Source organism: Pseudopodoces humilis, chromosome 2, assembly GCF_049639895.1.
Source record: "Pseudopodoces humilis isolate 2021_Gansu_Grassland_sample_001 chromosome 2, ASM4963989v1, whole genome shotgun sequence".
NCBI lineage: Eukaryota > Metazoa > Chordata > Aves > Passeriformes > Paridae > Pseudopodoces > Pseudopodoces humilis.
The window spans coordinates 32,231,329-32,252,633 of NC_142201.1; the positions used below are offsets into that span (position 1 = coordinate 32,231,329).

General features: G+C 36.7%; 1 protein-coding gene across 1 annotated transcript in view; it reads right to left on the bottom strand.

The window, feature by feature from the left end:
• Positions 1-21,305, bottom strand: part of OCA2 (OCA2 melanosomal transmembrane protein) — a 179,163-nt gene that overhangs the window by 72,624 nt on the left and 85,234 nt on the right. Inside the window, exons 15-17 of the mRNA XM_005516514.3 lie at positions 13,077-13,209; positions 1,883-2,030; positions 363-420 (exon numbers count right to left, since the gene is read on the bottom strand). Of these exons, the coding sequence (XP_005516571.2) occupies positions 363-420; positions 1,883-2,030; positions 13,077-13,209 (339 nt within the window). The remainder of the gene's footprint in view (positions 1-362; positions 421-1,882; positions 2,031-13,076; positions 13,210-21,305) is intronic.

Consider the following 21,305-nt stretch of genomic DNA (forward strand, 5'->3'; position numbering starts at 1 on the left):
AAATTAGGGTCAGCACTGGGTACATTAGGAGGAGTGTACTCTATTATCATTCATCAAGGCTACAAACAATTTATTGACACCTCCTGAGCATTTCTGGCTATGGATTAAAAATTTAAGAGAACACTGCTGAATCATTGATTGATTCTTTAAGTTATAGTTTTCTAAGGAACAAAAGTACAAAACCTAACAAAAACTCATCATGTGGTTCAGTAACCTTGTCTGACCAAGAAGCCAACCACCCTGGCTGCTAACTTTTTGGCTATCAGGAGAGTTATTAAATTTCCATTAGATTTAAAGCTCTATCTCTATATAAAGGCACAGCTTTATTTACATGTATACTGAAATAATTGCCATCTACTTACTTTTTTCTGAAGTTCCTGGATATTTGTTTCCCAGTTCTTATCTTCTTGTGAAATTTGCCTGAAAGAAAATGACACCTACTTTTTTCTGGAGTGAAATCAGAGCTCTGCCAAGAGTGTTGGAATAAATCCCTCTCATCACAAACAGATCACCTCTTTCCCTGTGTGGAGTAACTCATACCACAAGGGAGTCATAGCCTTCTTCCATCCAGCAGCAAAATTCCCATGGGCATTCACTTAAGACTCCACCTTTGTTACAAGCTCCACTAATACACAAACCCTTCTGATCATGAAGGAAGCCACAGGCTGGGAAGGAGCCGAACTCCAGGGTATAGACCTCACTATAGGATCTGGCAATCTGCAATATGTAGTTCCCTTAAGTTCCCTTAATACGTAGTTCCCTTAGTTTCAGGAGCTGATGTGTGTGTCCAACTGCGATAAAACAAGGGTCGTGTGCTAACATCAGCAAGCCAGAACACATATGTTTCACATTTTCATTTTATAATGAAGTTTTGAAGATCCAAATCACTTCACCATGTTATCAGCACAGTCAGGCCTCCAGCAAAAAGCTTTGGGCTTTGCAGTTCAGGAGCCCCCTTACTAATGTTAATGAATTTTTACATTGCTGTAAATGTGCTGTGCTGGAGAAATCCTGATTTTCAAAATTAAATATACAACTTTTATTTTTAAGTCAGAAGGGTCCTCTTTAGAATATTGTAAAGTCTGATAAACTTAAAATCTCTTGAAAAGAAGGTGATTTTAACAGCCTTACTTTTCTTGAAGTATTACTACTGTCACTCAATTCAAGATACATAGTATCAGCAAAAATTATGTAAACAATCTTATTTCTGGAGTAGTTCAAGAAATAATATTTACATTTTCTTGCTCAAATTCTTTTACAACATTATTAAAATTAATTATTACAATTTCATTTTTCTCAGCTAACATACAAAATATTTATCACCGCTACTCTCATCCATTGAATTCCATAGCATAACATCTGGTTTTACTAGAATCTAAACAAAACAAGGTCATTATTCTTTCAGCTGTAGTTTATGTAACCTTCTTTTCTATACATAAAAGTATGTCTGCACTCAGGTTCAAACTGAAATTTTGACTATGAAATAATTTTAAAACACAGCAGTTCATATATGAAATGCTTTTCAAATTCACCCATTCACTGAAGAGAATTTGAATTTTTCAGTAAAAAAAAAAGAAACACTAGCATCTTACTGTGCTGAAGCCACAACAGTAAGGAAAACTGTAGTGATATATTTGTGATCTTTTGAAATCAAAAGCTGCCTGAAATTTCTAGGCCTTTAATCTTGGGTCATATTGACAAATATATTTTCCAGGCCTTACACATCAGTTTTGTCCTAAATACTTTGTTTTTTACTGAGGCTGAGAGTGGCTTTTCCTATCTGCTCCAACATCCATCTCACCAAGACAGAGGTAGGAATGCAGTTCTTGTCCCAGTGAAGATCCCTGAAAGGGGAGGTGGGATGTGCTGGGTCCTTGCTTACCTGTGAAATGTCATCAGCTTCTTCCTCAGGAGCATCTCCAGAGTCAGCACCTTCTGCATCAAGAGGCATTTCACAGCAGTCTCCTCTCTGCTGGCTGGGTTGATGCGCTGAGCTGTCAGCCTCCAAACATAGATCTCATGTTTCAGCTCTGAAAAGAAGTAAATTGCATCAATGTGAAGTTCAACGCGTATGAAACCAGAGATGGATAATATATGTGTAATGTGCTCTGGACTCAAAGCTGTTAAGGTTATTGCGTTGGTTTCCCAACAAACTTCCACTCATGAAGCTGCTTTTGTCATTCATTTTGCAGAGCTGAAGTAAATGAAAAATAAATAGAATTTTTTCAAAATTTTAAAGAAATTAACCGCGAAGTCTTTTTTTCAAAGAAAAAGTAGTACTGTCTTCAGATGCTTCCAAATGTCTTCAACAAGCTTAAGGGCTAAAATTGTAGCCCACTCATTTTTCAACAGAAAACAAACTGTCAGGATACAATATTATACTGCTAAGAGATACTAGTTCCCTGTGTAATTAGGAATTACAGCAAATGCTCCTCCACAGTGTTCAAAATAGGCAGCATGTTTCCATTGGCTCTATGTTCATACGAGCAATTTTATCTATGTAAGGCAAAAGTGAAATTTGGAACTTACATCTGATGTAAGGAATAATCTTTAATAGTATTTTAAAGGTTTCCTAGGAGGATTTAATTCTTAGGCACTGAAAAGATGTTTAAACACAGAGACCATCACTTTCATGCTGACATGGATGACAGCTGATCGTGTGTAAGTTCAGACAGAGTGACTAACACTTTGAAATCAGACTCTAGAATTTTCTCAGAAATTTAAATCCTTTTTGATTATTTTTTTCCCTGTACCATTGAGGCCTTGGAGAACAACAAAAAACATGTTTCTGTTCAAGAAGAACGTTAAATTGGGCATGCTAAAAAAAAACATTGAATTTTACAGGAAATTACTAAAGAAAAAAATCAGAATATTCATTCAAAAACTGGCTCTGCAAATGTTTCCTGTTGAAGTAATGGGATGTTTCCTCACGTTTCTTTTTCATTCCAGTCAAATTGCATGTCATTGAAGACAACATGTCAGGAATCCAAGATTTTATGTTTTAAGATTTCTGTACAGTCAGCAGGTTGTTCTTGTTCTTAAAATGGACATGTAATTCTTTACATCAGGTAAGCAAGCTGTAAGAATTATTGATTAAAAAATATTTAGTTACATAGGAAAAATTTAAACACATTTTGATGTAGTGATGTTAACATTTTATGCTGCAACTCTCTGGAGGGTGATGATATGTGCTATCAAAGAGAGTACCAAACATGTTTAATTCCCCAGTTCCCTTTATAACTAAGTATTGATAATGATAATACACACTGAATCTTTAAAAGATTGACCATGAGAAGGAATTAGACTTAACAAAGCTCAAATATTTAATAACAAAACTGTGTCCAGCGTCTGTGTGGTTGAAACAGAAGAAAGGGATTTGAACAGCAATTGACATACATTTTGTATGGTTTTGTGTCTGTAGATCCACACACATCTGTCAAAGTGGCAATGCTTGCCTAAATTTTACAGTGTAAGACCAGAAATACAAATCCACACTGCTGAAAGCCCAGTGACCATCCTGGGTAGTTAAACAACTAGTGCTCAGCTAAAGCTTTTCTTCCAGGAAGAGCATTTATACCTGAACCACAGATTCTGAAAGTCTGCCAAATCAACCACTTTCCTTTGTAATATATTTGGTGGTTCTTGCCAGGAGCATAATCTGGCAGAAAATTACATCACAATATGGATAGATCTTGCTTATCAAAGGATCCACGTGACTTCTGGCCACCATTTATTTTAGCATCAACATTTGCAACACACATAGATATAACAGGAGTAATTTTCCACTCACAGAGGAAAAAAAAAGGCCCTTCTGTGCTTCATTCTTATGTGATTTCTTAGTGAATGTGACTGCAGTTTTGGAACTGTCATCTGTCCAAAAAGTGTGTTTTGTCTTTTTCTCTGGCATACGTTCATGAAGCATGAGCATCCAGTTTGCTGTTCTACCTCCCTACAGTTTGTCTTTTCTGACACAAGTTTTCTGATGACATCTGTTCATCCTGCCATAGCATTTCTCCTCATCCTTTCCAAGTGCAATTGCACCAAGGGTTTAGCTGATAGAAGGAAGCTGAATCATTCACCACCTAAATGAGACGCAAGTACTCCACAGTTAATTTCATACAGAGAATCTCTGTCTTCAATCCTTCAGAAAGAGGCAACTATGCTCACTGTATCTGCCACAAACAAATCCACAGAGTGGAAAGCAGCATGCCTTGCTTGTGTTGCAGATTCTTGTTTCACATCTAAAATGCCCTGAGGCTAATCTCCAAGTTGAGCTAAGTTGGACTGGTGCTTTGTGATCTATGTCAAACAATATTTAAGTGTTTTTTGTCACATGGCTTTGATCGTGCCTTTATGTACAGCAAGTGCATGCTTGATTTTTGTGTCATCAGTTTTCTAAACATCCCAGGGATGTGAACATCTGACCTGATGTGGAGTTTACTTCAGAGCAAACTCTTCTTGGAAAATCAGAACAATTGATGCATCTTCTCTACCACAACTCCTGTTTCAGTAATGATTTGTGCAGAGGTTTTCTAGGTCATCCCCCAGAATGTTTCTCCTACTTCTCTCTCATGCACACTCTTATTGTAAATAGCCCATTGTGGCAGCAGGTGATACATATTTATTAGATGTAGTGCTTCCTTCGAAGGAAAAATCATGCAGAACCTCGAAGTCAGCAACAACAATTAACATGGCCAAAGTCCTTCGGGCCTTGCTATACTTCTCCCATTTCATAACTGCAAAACCATTTAGGCAGCAACCCCCAGAGTCTGGGAACATCTGATATTTTATGAAATACTGTGTTACACATGGACAAGGGCTTAATGCAACCAGAGAGTCTTATCAATCACTTTGAAATTACAACCAAGAGAGCACAAGGGCAGCATTTGGCTGCCACTGAACCAAATCACAGGATAGTCTCATGCTGTGTTTGTCCATGTCCATAAGTTCCTGTCCCCTCCTCAGATGAGATCTAATGGTTATACTACACCAGCTGTCTTCACTCACTTGTCCAACCCAATCCACAGGGTTTTTGCAGGATTGGCTTTATGGTGGATCAGGCTTCTATCCAGTGCAACCTACCACTCTCAGGTCAATTGCCTTGAACTGATGTGGTAAGGCTATAGCATGTTTCTCATTAAAGCAGCTAAATTAACATTTGACTGCAACTGTAGTACCAGTAGCCAAAGTGATAGAAGCAAAGCTGTTTAGTATGCAAGGGTCTGGAGCACAAGATATCAGAGCTGCAGCTCATCTCAGTCAGAGAATTAAGCTCATTATGATACAAAAACCTTTGTGAATGCCATACATTCACAAAGCCCACCAAGCACGACAGCAATATACCTAGCATTATTATTTCCAACAAGAAAATAGAAAAAATTCCATTTCCAACAACAAAATATTAATTTTTGGCTTAGTTATCAGATCAAATAAAGTCTCTTCAAACATGTAAACCCTATGCTGCTATTCTGTTCTGACTTTATTATCGATCATATTTTGCCATGGAAACCACAAACATTACATCTTGGACCCACTGAGTTTAACAAAATTTCAGCTGCTGACCTGGACTGTGACAGTTTAGAAAAAAATTCAGCACGTTATAAAATATTTTTTACTTGAAAACTGCATTTTTTTCTGCAATCTGACAATTAATAGTCAGATTGATTTTCACTTGAGTAATCACACATTCCTCCTACCCAGCTGCCAATAACAAAGGTGACATCCTCAAGAAATGAGTGTAATTAATTCCCAGTCTCAGAATCTGAAAAGGCCAGTTTTGTTAATTGAAGATACTCAGAAGAGCATGACCAACCTTGATGAGATGATAAGAATTATCATTTAATGACAATTTCCAATTTGCATGTGCACTAACTACATAAACTATCTTTTTGCAAGCAATACCAGTTTGCACTGCTGGGCTGTATCTAACAACATTCAAAGTCTGTTCGTCTGAGTATTTGTCTAATTCTTTTCTCCACATGTTACTGTAGCCTAACTATTTTCAGTAAAATAATTGTTTTTCTTAGCCAAATTCTCAGAATGAGAATATTTCTGTTTAAATACTAACTGTCAATTAAGCACCATGCTTAACTAGTAATAATAATATCTATAACTTTTAGTAATTTTTAAATCCCTCATATTATGTAACTAATCTTCTAAGCATTATGCGATGGTGTCGTCTCCATTTTGTAAGTGCAGAAACTAAATCCAAGATTTGAAACCCATGAGTAGGAAAAAATTCACCTTGAGGGATATTACAGCTCAAACACTCATGCCTCTCTCCTAGAGGCAGCACCCCCAACAGGACACAAGCATGTATCCTAATCTAAAGCTAACCTAAATCTAGAAAAATAAACAAACAAAACAAAATGAAACAAAAAAGCATTAAAAAACTCAAAATAAAACAAAAAATCCACCAACCATTTATAAATGCTATATGGTCTTCAAAACTACATCAAAACATGTTTTGCCTAATTCAGCTACATACATACAAAGGAACACAAGAAATGTGCAAAATGCTGCATAAAGCAATACAGAGATTTTATATAAGCTATTCAACTCAGTGTGACATCTGAGGCCTCGTTTGGTCATAAAGGCACCTAATGCCAGCTCAGCTACCCAATATGGGATTGCATCCATCACACAGGAATTACAGGGCATCCTCATCCTGCAGCAGAACAGCTGGAGCCTGGGCAGAAAATCACAAAGCTCATAATTTCAAACACCTAAATTACTCACCAGGAGTCACCTTCCAAGCAAGCTGGAGCAGGCTGCAGCAGGCCTGTGAAAGAATTACAAGCCTAACCATGATTTTATATGGGAATAGTCAATTTAGTATGTGTATGATGGTCACATAGGACTCAGCTGGAGTAATCCGCAGATATTAAGGTGGGTTACATTTCTCATAATGTTTCAGGATGGTTGATAAAGATACATGTTACTCTTCAGTAGCCTTGTTCCTGAAGGACAGGTGGGATATCTCTCTCTCAAGTAACATGGGCTCTCTTCTTATCTCTGGGTAAGTCAGACTTTAGAGTCACAAGCTTGCCCTCAGTTTCCTCTACTGCAATTCCTCATCTTTTAAAAGCAGGAATATGAATGTATTTAGGATATCTGCATGTTTATTACTACTTGCCTATTCTGCTTAAAATGCTTCATTCTGTTACACTGAGAATGGCACAAGGAAGTCAAGAGTTAAGTATTTTGAGCATGCATTTATCTAAAATTCTACTGTAGTTCAGAAAATTTTTCTCAGGTGTGAAATAAATCTAGAAAAATAACTCCAGCTTACTATCAAATAGTTTTCATTCAGACTGCCACACTTGCCAATCTGATTTTACTAGAATCTAAACAAAACAATGAAAAAATGAAAACCAATTATGCTGATGTCTTTCATTAAACTACAAGTTTCCCTTAGAAAAAACCAACCTCTCTTAAATTCACTGTACTTTGCTCAAAAGCAAATAGACACATTCCAATCCCAAAACATTTTGCACAAAATATAACTACTGCTGATGTCCTTTCAATACAAGGGAAAGTGCCACAAGGCACCACCTAGAGATGGTATTCCCAAGGATAAGTGTAAATGAACCATGAAAGATAAAGCCTCAAGAGGACAACAGTCTCTTGGAGTATTTCAAAAGATAATGCCTCTTCTAGTGTTTTTAACAGGACAAAATGAAGAGCAAAACTATGAAGCCTACTTCAGACTTACCAAAACTTTTACCAATGGTTTAGAAGTTAAAAATGGTGACTAATACATTGAACACGCTTTGATAAATGAAAATGGTAGAGCAATTAAAAATCTGTCAAGCTTACACTTGTGTTTGAAACACCATCACAGTGAAAGGTTTCTCCAGCAAGTAAACACATATAATGTGTTACACAGAATTAAAAAGTTCTTTTAAGCTCTGTTTATTAAGAAGATCTTATGGTCTTTAGAACCGTGAAAGTGAAAAGCATTGTCATAGCTTCACCAAAACACTGTTAATGGAAAAGCCATGGCTTGCCAACCCCTGTATACCTGTGCAATCCTTTCACAACTGAGGTCTGTACACAAAAGCACAGAGGCGCAAATGCTGTAAAAGAAAGAGGAGCTAGAACTTAGTTTTTCCTTCCCAACAGTGATTTTCCTGTACTCATTCCTTCCAGGAAAAGTGTGTATAATAAATTGTCAAGTGCTGCTCTATTGATTCACAAAGACACTATATTATACCTTCTTTCTGCATAAAACAGGTAAAGTAATATTACAGCTGCTTTCTTGTGATGGCTACATTATCAATGCACTAAGCAAATAATATGAGATTGTCATATTCCCCTTGTTTTGCAATGTCAGAATACTATTTTTATCATCTGAAGACAAGAAGAGGCAGATCAATGTTTTTCTCTATCCAAGAGGAATACCCTATCCACTCTAAAGCAATTCAAAGGACATATACAGGAATTAAAGCATAAAATTAACTAAAATATTTAAAACTATCAAAATCTTCAATCTGTGGCAAGTGAATAACTATACTTCTTTTCATTTCTGATCATCAGGAGAGCTATTGAAGGTGCAAATAATAAAAGACATCTTTTGATTTGCATTTTCAAACATAAAGCCATAGCCCTGGTAGATCCTGATATATTATCCAAAAAGGAATAAACAGTGTCTAAAGGGGCATTAAGAGTACTTAGTTTGTTTGAGACTGAAAGTCTTACTGTTCTTTCAAACAAAAGATACAATATGTACTGGAAAGATATTATGTTAGATACCAAAAGCATTCATAAGAAAGCTGCACCTTTTAGTTCAGCATGCTAACATCCACAGTAGGAGAGTTAAAATGTTACTATTCACTATTCAGTATTAATATCTAAAACTAGATTGCAGAGAAGAGAGAAAAAGAGAGCACATAAAGAAACCAACACACATTTTACTGCCCACATTGGTCCTCAAGATTTAAAAATCTTCCCCATAAAACCTGATGAAATTAGCATCTTAGGTGAGGACAGCAGAGCGCAGCGCACGTTGCAAAACAACCACGCAGACTGAGCTTAAAGTTGAATTCTTGAAAAGAGATTGAAATATTCCTTTCTTGGGACATTACTGTCTTCTTAAACTCCGTGGTGCTTTCCTCACCTGAATCAGTTTCCAAGTGAGAACAGGCCACTACTTCCAACATCACAATAAATACCAATTATGCTCTACTGGCATAGACCTACGTAAGTACAGATGCACCTCAGGGCAGAGATTTCTCAATTTACTTAATTCATCTCAGTCACTGATGTACCTCTCACTGATTCTAGAGAGAAATGGTTCCTAAGTTACAAATATGTTACTAGCAAAAATAGGACTTAAGGACTGCTCTTTGACCCTGAGCAGCACATATATTGATGTTACATTAAGCCTTAACCTGGGTGCCCTCTGTATCTCTGTAGTGTCCTTGTGGCCCTAGACATTATCATTATTTTATGTGGGCTTTTTACGTTTCAAAGTGTCTGGTGATAAGTATTGGAGTTTTCCTTCAAGTCATCACAGTAGTTCTTTCCCCTCCTCCTCTCCTTTTTCTTTGAGAACATCTGTAGAGCTTCACATGGAAGAAAGTAACAGATTTGCTCACTCATCTGGTTAGCGCATTTCCCATTGTGGGAAACAGCACTGTGTTTTACACACATTAAGCACTTTACATATGACTATGATTAATTAGAAAATTCCTTCTGTTGTCAGCTTTACATGCTGACTCTCACAGTACCATCAGTATTTTCCCAGCTGCTGCAGACACCAGAGGGAATAACGTGCTCCCCCCTCTCCTAGTATTACCACTCCTACTTAAAGGGTGGATCTCTCTCCTTCAGCCAGTGAAAAAGTTGGAAAAAAGAAGCGAAAAAGTAGAAATTGGGAGCCAAAATTGTGCCAGGAGAAAGCTATTCCTCTCTGTAAAATGACCAGTATAATACTTGTCACCAGAACATGTGCCACCCACTCTCCTAGGGACAGCAGCCTTGCCACTGGGATCTACATCTCTACAGCTTGACAGCTGAGACTTAATGGTGTATTGTTACACTTCCCAAGGACTAAATAATGTGTTCTTAACCCTTAAAGGAGGAAAAAATTTTGGTTTCAGGTTTTCAGAGTGGGAGTTGAAACAGTAAATTTAATTCCTCCTACACTCAAATATTATTTCCCTTATACATTCTTTTGTAAAAGTGTAGATAGATACAAACTTTTCAAACCTTCTCAGCTTACTCTTCTAGCCCCAGCATCTTTTGCTGCATCACACAAAACAAGGAGCTGGTTTATCAGCTAAAAGACATGCTCAAAAAAGTCCTCAAAAATCCCTCCATTCTTAAAAAGCATTAGAATTTCTCGCTCATGGACGAGTTCTTCAGAGTCTTTTTTTTTTGTCAGCTACCCTGCTGAAAGCCACTGCAGGTACACAATGGTTCCTGGGGAAAGAACAGGTATTTTTTACTGCAGCAGAGGTGATGCAGATCAGTCTGAAAGCCAACAGATCAAAGACACTGGTACTATATAGTGTTGAAATTAAGATTAAAATGTATCTTCGTAATAAGAGCATTGTCTGTTTTTAAAATTCATGCTAATCCATTTTAATAATCTGTGTATCCTAAAGCAGCAGAAGAAAAGCTTAAAGCACATGGTGCACAGCAACAAAAAAATCTGGGGAGAGTAATATACCAAATAAATCTCACATAATTCGTTTAATTGCTAATTGAGGGCAAGGTGAGGAAAGACTGGTATTTAGTTGATTAAAACAGCTGCCTCAAACAAGCCATTTGAAGTTATCACAGAACCATTTCAACTGGAGATGAAAGGATGCCAGGAAGCACCTTGGAGGCCACTCTGCGAATCCATACCATGACAGCTATCTCCTAATGGAGCTGTACTGGTCTCTTTCTTTCTCTTCCCCTCTCACAGAAATTTTCAATGGAAAGAGTGGCTCTTCAGCATTTTCTCTAATTGAACAGCTCCTGATTAGGTTTGCAGCAAAGGACAAGCAGCTGATTACAAGAACACATGGTATACTGATTAGGAGACTGCTATACCTGAGCAGACTAAGGTGCAAGTAACAAAGATTACCAGGAAATTAATTGAGGGAAATATGCTTGCCAGTGGTTCACTACTACAATGTTTCACTGGCAAAAATACTATGTCAGTAAATAAACTGTACTATTCAGATTAATTTAAAAAAAAATCATACATACTTTATTTCCTAAAAATCCCAAACATATGCTTTAAAAGTTTATAGCCAAAAGGAAAAAAGTAACAATTTTATGTTCTAAAATATATATTTATAAAATAATGCTATTATGTTGGGATCAATACTGTTTACAATTGGGAGAATTAATATTTTTTGATGGCTATTTTGAAAATTCTTACTTTGTAGAGTCACAGGTAAAGAACCTAGGCATGTTAAGGTCTGAATTAATTTCTTCTTTTCTCTTGCTCTCTGGATAAGACTTCTAAGGGTGCAGAAAACCTCAGCTGTTTTAAAATGAATATGCCTACCTCATATCAGATAGACTTATAGAAGAAAGGGAAATTCTCCTTAAGTGTCTTAGAAAACAGTACGATATGTCAGTATGATATCTACAGCACCTCAAAAATATTTTTGATCTAAATTCTGGGAAAGACTTTGGCCTTTAGAGATACAAACAGGTAAGCTGAGTGCACCTTGTGCTGAATACAAACAAATCAAAACCAAAAGTCTTCAGAAGATCTTCCTAAGCAGGGAAATTTCTTCTCTGACTTTTCTATCCAATGGGATTTGAGACACATGGTATAATCCACTGGGGAGAAGACTGTCACTTCTGCCTTTTAATAAAACCATAATCCTAAAGCAAATTTCCCCTGGAATAAGGCAAGGCGCTACAGGTACTACTCATTTTGCCTAAATGAGATACCTATCATGAAAGTCTCTGCCACAGTTTCTCACCTTGGACTCTCCTTATAAGAGAAAAGTAAACTTCTAAGGCCTGCAATATATCTGTTCTAGCACAGACAGCTCCATTAGTCTCGAAAAGCACTTATCTTTCTCCACAGATTACAAATGACGCCAAGATATATCGACCATATCAGAAGTTGTCCTCTCCATGGTAAACAGACGCCACACACACAGGTTCAGAGATATTGTACAGCACATTAAAACGCGTATTCCATGGTCAGTGGAAGCCTGGATCTTAAGTCTTCTGCAGCCCAAAGTGAAACAAGCATCAGTCCCAGGGAAGAAACAGTTATACTCAACTGTCTTTGTACACAGCTTGCTAATAAATGATACTTAGTGGAATATTTCTTATCTCGTAAAGAAATTGTGAACATTTGGGGGGTTAGTATTAAATTTCATGGCTGAAAGAGAAGCGCTAGAACAATGATAAAAACTTCAAAATGACTGAATAGAAAAGCATAAAAGCATGGAGACAAAAAGAGACTTACACAGTCGACAATCATTGAAACAGCTTTAAGAAGACTTCTAAAGACTATTGAGGTGAGTGACATAAAAAGACATATATTGAATTGTAGAAATTATGCACCAGGGAAATTTAGGGTAGAAAGAGCCACAGAGGTAAGGTGGGGAGGACTTGAAAAGTTCTGCATTTGATAAAATGTCTTTCACTGACCACAGATCAGTGAAAGACTGCTGAAAAATTCAATGGAAGAAAACCATCAGCAAGGGAATACACCAGGTCACTATGTCATAAGAGAAACCTGGGATATTTCTAAACCTAGGTTGTGAACTCAGCACCTTGAGCAGATGTTATCTGTTGCAACACAGAACATCCTGATACTCATGCTTATGGCTATAATGAATGATGCAAAATATTCCTGCAAATTTTGTAAGATATTTAACAATTCACATCAAAAACCTCAATCTTAGCATCAGAAAAACATCCAGTTCTAAAAATCAGAAAATATCATAACTAAAAAAAATATATTAATTATTAGTTGAAAAATTAATGTTCAGAGAGTGAGGAGGATGGGCATTTCCAGCTGAAGACAGTATTGTAGTAGGCACTACTCAGTTTCCATTTAGCACATATTCAGTCTAACCATTATAAGTTTTCTTCACAATCACACTTACCAACAATTTCACTTGGCTCCTTATTGTAAAGTTTTTTGTTCCAGTAAAGAAGTCTGAGAAAAGGAAAGGACACCAGAACAACAAGGCAGATACCCAAAAACATATGCCCTGTGAAGGCTGCAAAATCCAATCCCTGAAAATAAAAACAAAAACCTAAATTAAAAATCATTTCTCTTTCTATATTACCTACAGGGAAAAGTATTCAGCTTTATGTATATTAACCATCAATAGTAAATATAAGGTGATATAGTAAGTTCCAAGTACAGAATCAGCTGTATTTTATCTGTTTCAAGGAAACAAGTCATGTTAAAATTTAACTCAGAGAACTAAAACATTGCATTACAAGTTACTCTGAAAAACACCTAGTGTTCCTGAAATACAGTAGAAAAAACCCAAACTGAATCATTAACTTTTACTTCTCAATTAAATTATTGTAAATTCATTCCAAATCACTCAAAGTCTCAGACTGGTGACAAACAAATGTTTACAATAATTCTATCTGAACCATTCCTCTACAATAAAGTATTATATGTCAATATTGTGTTCATCCTTCTTTCTGGTTAATAAATGAACAGATCTCTTTATATTTTGTGCAACAAAACCTTTTAACGAAGGGATTTTTAAAAAGGTTAAGCAGAACATATTAAAAGGCGACCGCTTTCAAGCAATAAGAATGAATAATGAAAACTTGCCCTAAAACCTTGAAGTTTTCCAAGGCGTGAGTAGGACATTGGACTAGATGACCTCTAGGGACCCTTTCAAATTAGTTATTCCATTGTTCCACGTTGCACACATTGTTGTGGATTTGGGTTAGCCTTTGGGCTGGGCTTTTCTGAAGTAGCCATGACTCTCCGGTCCAAAAGAATTTACCCATGGAGCGCCAAGGAGGATCACATCCAAGTACTCTGGTAGTAAGGAACTGTCTTATATTCAAAAAACAGAGGTTGTCTGAGCTGGTGATCCCATCAGAGCAGATCTGTGACCCCTGGAATACAGCATAGCTCAAGCCCTGGATATCCCAGGTTGTCCCAGCTGAATTTTCAGAGCACCCACTGATTTCCCAGAGACTCCAGAAAGTCAGCTGTTCTCCCTGTGACACACCTTTGTGTCTCTATTGTTCCCTGATTTTTAACTGTGAGTTTCCTATATATCCTTTGGTAATTCCAATGCATATTAAAAACAGCTTCACTTTCAACAACAGATGATACTACCTCCAGTGTGTTAAGGCTATTGGAAACTTATTGCTTTAGATGTGTGTTCTTCGATATTGTCAAATGCTAAAAGAATTTATGTGGAAATTTCCTAGTTGAAATGTCTCTGGTTCAAAAAAAGAAAGAAGTTTCTCTATTGCACCACAGGGCATAATAAAAAGACACATAACACAAGAAACTGATGACAGTCATAAAGAACTTTCATACCCAGATAAAGATTGGTGCTCTTTGGCAAAAAAATCCATAGCTTCCAGACAGCGAATAAATCTCAAACCATAAATATGCAGACCTAGGATTAGAATTCGATCCTATTAAAATACAGGTTTAGGCTTCCTGAGGTAATGTCATCCCTACTTGCTATTTAATAGTAGATTCCTTGACTCTTCTACTCTCCAGACATTAAAAGGTGAAACTATACCTGTTCATTCACTGGCCTTTTGCTGTAACTTAGCTACAGCCATTGCTTTTATGAAAGCAGAAGGAAGACTCTTCAGGAATTGGAATGAGATTATTTTAAGAATTGGACAGAAAAAAAGTGACACAAAGAAAAATAATGTTCCCTCATTCAGTTTGCCTACAAAATAGGTCAGCCACTCAGGTGTCTGACATCTCTTTAAGACATATTTTACAAATCAGTTTTTATAAAGATTGGCCTCTGGGCATCAAGTTAAGATTCAGAGCTACAGGAGACATTTCTATGAGGGATGAAAACAACACTCATAACTCTAGGAAATTTACAAATGAATAAAAAATTAATTCCTGCAAAGGCTCAGTGTTTGTGAGATCTGCCCCCAAAGTACATAAACTCCATATCCCCCATGTTTATTTCCTTAATTACAACCATTGACAATAAATTGACAATAAATCTGATTTATATATGGGTCCCCTCTAAGATTATAGCCAGAAAGAAAGATCATAAAATTTTGGCCAGAAAAATAAGAATGTTAAACCTTAAAATGTGAACTGGCTTTAGTTCAGATTTTTTCCAGCTTTGACAGTGTGCCATTAAACAAGTCAGGAAGTATGCAAAATCATTATGCAGTTTGGTATGATCACTAAAATAGCACAAAGAGAGGTAAAAAGCCAAAATTATTTAAGCTGTAAAAACACTGAAGCTACACCAGCCAAAATAGAAATGCCTAAACCTGACTGGAAAAAAAGAATTATCCTCTGAAAGAAAAATGACTGAGAAACAGGTGGCTGAAGAACAATCAAGTAGTTAGGAATAGTCAGATTATACTCAATAGAGAATTACCAGAATGAGGAAAATTACTTTGCACTCAGACTAGTTTTACAAAGAAGCAGTGGAGATGAAGCTTTTCTTAGGCTGGCAGCAAACCCATTATACCCACATCATGAAGAAAGATGACAGCTACCAGGCCAACTATGATGGTAGAAATTCTCTGTAGAAATATGCAGAAATAAAGATAAAATCTAAAGTAGGAAGTAAAAAAGATAAATAGGAACCAAATGAATTCTTGGTAACTCTTAAGTTAAAATATGTGGTATCTTCATCATGTATTAAAGGATCTTGAATTTAAGGAAGTAGCTTAATGCAAATTAACACAAATACAAAAAAATCACTTGCCTTTACATTTTTATTATCTCACCAATTTCAAAGGAAAAAAAATTGTGTCTGGTTTCTGAAATGCCACAATGCAGAAGCTTCTCAAAATATACAGAACAAGAAATACGTCACTTGAAAGCCACAAAACTAATTTCTCGATGAAGAAAATCACCTCAACCCAGAAGTCAAACTAAAATGCTGAGGGTAAGAAGGATGTCTCAGGTCTGACTCATAGTTGAAAGGAATTGAAATGAGATAGAGGTCACAATACCCTTAAAAAAAATCAGGATTAACACAGCTTCATGACATAAGAGCTGACATAGATAAGCCTTGAAAGTGATTTGCAGACACCATCACAAGAAGGGAAAAAAAAAAGCCTACTAGATTTTTTGACATCCAATCCAAGAGCTTACCCAAACTTTTCAGAGGGAGTAGCTGGGCTGAGATTCAGGATTTTGTATAAGTTCATAATATCAGCACATTGATCTTTCATATCTCTGAGATCCCAGGTGCAAAAGAAAACATGCTGCTCTGCTCTTGCTGCAGAACAGCTTTCCAATTCAGCTGAAACAAATTCTTTTCTAACATGAAGTGTGCCTATTTCAGGACAGAGCTTGTACGATGGGGTTGTCAGTGGTAACACAGGACTGGAGTCAGTTCTCTTCCCATCATCTGCTCCTGACTTTGCCCCCTATTACCTCCCTGCATTGACCCACAAGAAACAACGAGTGAAAATGAATCTTGATGATCACTAGCCTTGAACAGCTGATGCCCTGTAGCCATGAGGAGGCTGAGGACTACCAAGTGCACTACTTTTTATGGCTGATATCACAAAGGCTCACAGGACAGCCGCCCTCCCTGATGCTTTGGGCTGGGTGCTTAGAACAGCCTCTCTGCAGCACAGGGAAAGTGTTTTCAGGGAAAAGGCTGATTTCACACCAGGCATTGTCAGGTAGCAAGTAGCCAGCTGGCAGCCTTTTGGGGAACTTCAAGAGACCAAAGGGTTTTTACTGTACCACAGGTGCCCAAGATGCAGAAGAGGATACCAAGGTAGTGGCACAGTTGCTTCATCAGTTGCCCCTGTTCCTTTCCCCACACCCCAGAAAGGACACAGAGCCTAAATTCATACCCTTTGTGGCTGTGGAAAGCACATTTTATACCTCCTGAGTCTTCTGCGCTGCTGGAGCCAGGATTCAGCATTGTAAAAAGCATTAAAGTGCTCCCCATGTCTATTGCATACAACAAAAAGTCATTTTCACAAAGATTTTCTTTTCCTGCACAACTGGAATAATGCACAATAGGCAAGAAATATTTCTCTTCCAGGAGATTTCAATCTGTGAGATAAATACAAAACACTCTTCAAATGCCCCTTACTTGAGTCTGTGATGATTGTGTCAAATTCTTCTTGTTCCCCAGCCGAGAGAAAATCTAAAGATTTTGTTTCAGCAAGCCTAGAGGTCCCACTGCCTACAGATTCAGAGCTGAAACAGAGTGGGCATCTTTCCTTGGTTTATAGTTTAAAATGCAAAGTCAAATATATCAATTTCATATTAGGAGGAAATATCATATTGTTTTCCTATAATACTATCATCTCGATTATTAATTTTTCCTTGCTTCTGGAAATGTGAAATTAAATTCTAGTAATTCAGACCTTTCCACAAGAAATCTGCCTTTTAAGACCAATGAGAAAGCAAAAATTATAGCTAGGTGCAGCGATTTGGGGGAGCAGCTGTGTTCCTAGCCAGAATGCCCTTTACTTAATATTTTAAAACTAATAAAATGAAGAAGAGCAAGAGTAATTTATTATTTCTACACTGGCTTAAACTTCCCTTCTAGCTGAGTGACTGAGATCTGCATTGTCTCTCATGGGAGCTGCTCATGATGTCACAGAGCCAGAAATCACTAATGGTCTAACCCAGTTACATGAAGATAATGTTTATTTGAGATTCTTATGAACCTCCTCTTTTGTTTTACATTATGCTGCTTAATGATTACCACATGCATAGACAGTAAAAATTCCAAAATCAGATGTTAGCCCATACATTTTAGTTCATGCACTTTACCTAAGTTTAATTTTCTCTTGAGAAAAGGAATCAATGAAACATCGACAGAAGGGGTAGAGCTCTACAAGTTGATTAAAAGTTTTAACAAGTTTGTATCCAGCAAACTCAACAAAAATGGCCTACTGAACTGTGGGAATCCATTTTGCCAGTGTTTGAAATATCTTTAAAGATTCATATATAGTATTTTCTCTCCTTTTTTTTTTTTTTTAGAAGTTCCTACTTTAACTCATAAATTTTTTTGTTACCACGATTTTTCATTAAATATAACCAACTAATATCACATCATGCTAAATTACATCATGAAGGCTGATGGATCTAGGCTTCCATCTAAAAGGCAGCACAAGAAAACCTGATGTCTGTCAATTTTCCATGAAATTCCTGTTAAATGGCAGGAATAATTCTGAGTGATATGCTGAAAGCCCCGAATCCTCAGCAGACATCAGATTAACCGCACAAGTTTTATCACATCCTAACAAAAACAGTAAATAAAAGGATATAATCCAGCAGCTAGCATATGCTAAAACTGCCTTTGCCCTTATCATTACCTCTTTTATTCAGATTCAGCCTGGATACACCAGTGCACATGTTCAGTATCACTATGTTCACAGCAGCATTTTGCTCTGGAGACTTATTTGCCATCCATTCTTTAGAGAACTTGGAATCACAGCCTGTGCTTAGAGCACAGCAATTTCTGATGTCAAGGGCATGTTTGTAGAAGTTTGTGCTGTTCTCAAATACAGATTTTCTGTCCAACCCTTCTGAGAGCAAGGAACACATCCAACTGGATCATGCTCTATTGTGCATATAAACATGGAGTTCCCAAAGTCTGAAACCCATATCTCTTCAAAATTAAAATATAATTTTTTTAACAGTGGCCATTCTGTAGCAGCACTCTGAAGACAGTAAAACACTAAAAAATGTTCTATATTCACTAAACAAGTTTTCCATTTGCTCTTGTTTTCCTTCCCTAAAATCAAAACATAAATTCTGTCTTGTGAAAATATTTCCAATTCCAACTAAGAACCAAGAGTACAACAAATCTTCCTCTCCTGTTATGCAAATGTTCCACTGATTCCAGTCATGTTAGTAGGGAATATGTCAGGATTATAAATTAACAATGGCTACGAGGAAAAAATCCTTTCGACATTCATCTCAAGAAAAGTAAAGAGTCTTATTGATACATTTTAATGAGCAATATGTTACAAAAACCTTATTTATTCAGACACAATTTAAATAAAATATTTTTAATATTTTTTAATATTTTTTAAATATGATGTGACTTTTCCCCAGAACCTACAGAAAAAAGTCTCTCCAGCACCACAGTAAACAAAATGTAAAGTATTTCTAGCACTATAACCAGATAACAGCACCCAAAGTAACAAGGCTACATTTCATTTCATATTGATATAAAAGCCAAGGTTTCACACAAAAGTGTAAACTTGCATAATATTTTACTTGGATGTTTTTAGGGGTTGATATACAGCCATAAAAGTTTGGGAAGACTGGTAAAATTCTCATCCTGATAGCACCTAAATAAAGTAGAAAACCAAATCATCTACATAGGACAGTTCATTATTCAACTTCCTGCAGGGGCAGTTGTCAAAGCACTCTGGTACTTACTGTGAAAAAATGACACTGAGAAGGAAGTACAAGAGAATGAAAAGGAAAATTTCAACAAAAATATAAAGGGGAAAAAATCCTAGAATTCCTAGAATGTCTAAAAACCTGACCATAATGCTAAAAGAGTTTAAATAAACCAAGTATTTTCTATAGAAAACATCATCATAGAAACTATAAAATATACTGCATGAAGGAGTCATGCAGTATATTTTATATATATATATATATATATATATATATATATATATATATATATATATATATATATATAAAATGACATTTCTAAGATGTCATTAATGCACTCAAGAACTTCTACCTCTGAAACAATTCAAAAAGAAAGGAGTAAAATAAATTTGGCTTGGTACTGAGTAGGCTCCCCATGCATTTTAGGCACAGAACTCATATAACCCTTGTTCACAGAACCCTTTATTAGAAGTAGTTTCAGAAACAAGAGAGCAATGTCTATATTTCTCCTTCTAATCAAAAGAGATCATGCTGGAGTGGGTGCACAAAATTAGGAATCCAGTTCAACAGCTCAGAGTGTAAGAGGCCAGATGGTCCAGCTCCCTCTCTGACCTCTCTCTTGGCTTTATCCAGTTACCCCAGCCAGCACTCTCTAGGCAAATCTCCCTTAGAAGCGGTGAGCCCTAAGCAGTGAGGACATATCCCAGACCATAGCACTCTGCCTCAGGGCCAAGGGTAGGTCTTTGACCTCTTTTATTTATATACATAGACATAACAATTAAGAATATAGAAAAGAAGCAGCGTAAATTCCATGGCCCTGTGTTGAACCTAATCTATTTCATTACATTTTTACTTGTGTGATGCAGCAAAAGATCTGAAAATAATCCAGACTGAAAACATCTGGAAAGATTTTTGTCCTTGTTTCAGATACAGAATTTGCTATAATGTCATATTTGCTAGAGTATTTATACATCTGAGTCCTCCTAAAAATATCAATGGCTCAAACAAGAAAAATGTAACATGGTTTCTTTTCAACTCTGATTGCTTAATTATTTCCCATGTTTATAGCCACTTCTAAAGGTTCTATAGAGATGGTAAGTTTCTGAGTATTTAGGAAAATGACCTTTATGGCAGGTGTTAATTATTCTCTTTCAGATCAGAAGTTTAAAATAGGTGCACAGATTTCATATCTAAAATGTAAAACTTTGCCATCAGTTTCTCAGCTAACAATAAATATTACAGTCTTCAAAGTCACCATCCAAACCAGCCAACAGCAGTACCTTTCAAATATTTTGATGTTAAACATTCAGTTTATTAAATACTATGAACTTTCAAAGACCTTTTCCAACCTGGACAGCACTTAATTAATTTGAGTGCATTCAGTTAATTAGAATGGATCTTTGTTTCCTAGAGCAATAGAAATACAAGGGTCTCTGAATTTTAAAATAAATAAATAAACCTAGGATTTTATATTACAATTCCTTCATTCCACTTGCTCAGTTGTTTTCCCACTACAATTAACACTAAATTTCTTTATTTTGGGAGTGGGGGAGGTGGTGGTTTCTGACACCTGGCCAAAAGAGAAAGTACATGCCTGGTGTCCTTAAAGATGTGCCCATTATATTCCTGCTCCTTGTTGGTGGCAATGCAGGGTGAGAAGAAGGGCAGATCTGCCCCACCCCAAGAGGGGCTGCCTCTTGCATCCTGAGCAGACCCCACAGCAATCAGGGAAAGGGGATGGGAGACAGTGCCAGAGGCGGAAGGAAGACTTGATGCCCTGCTGTTCAGAGGTAGCAGGGGTAGC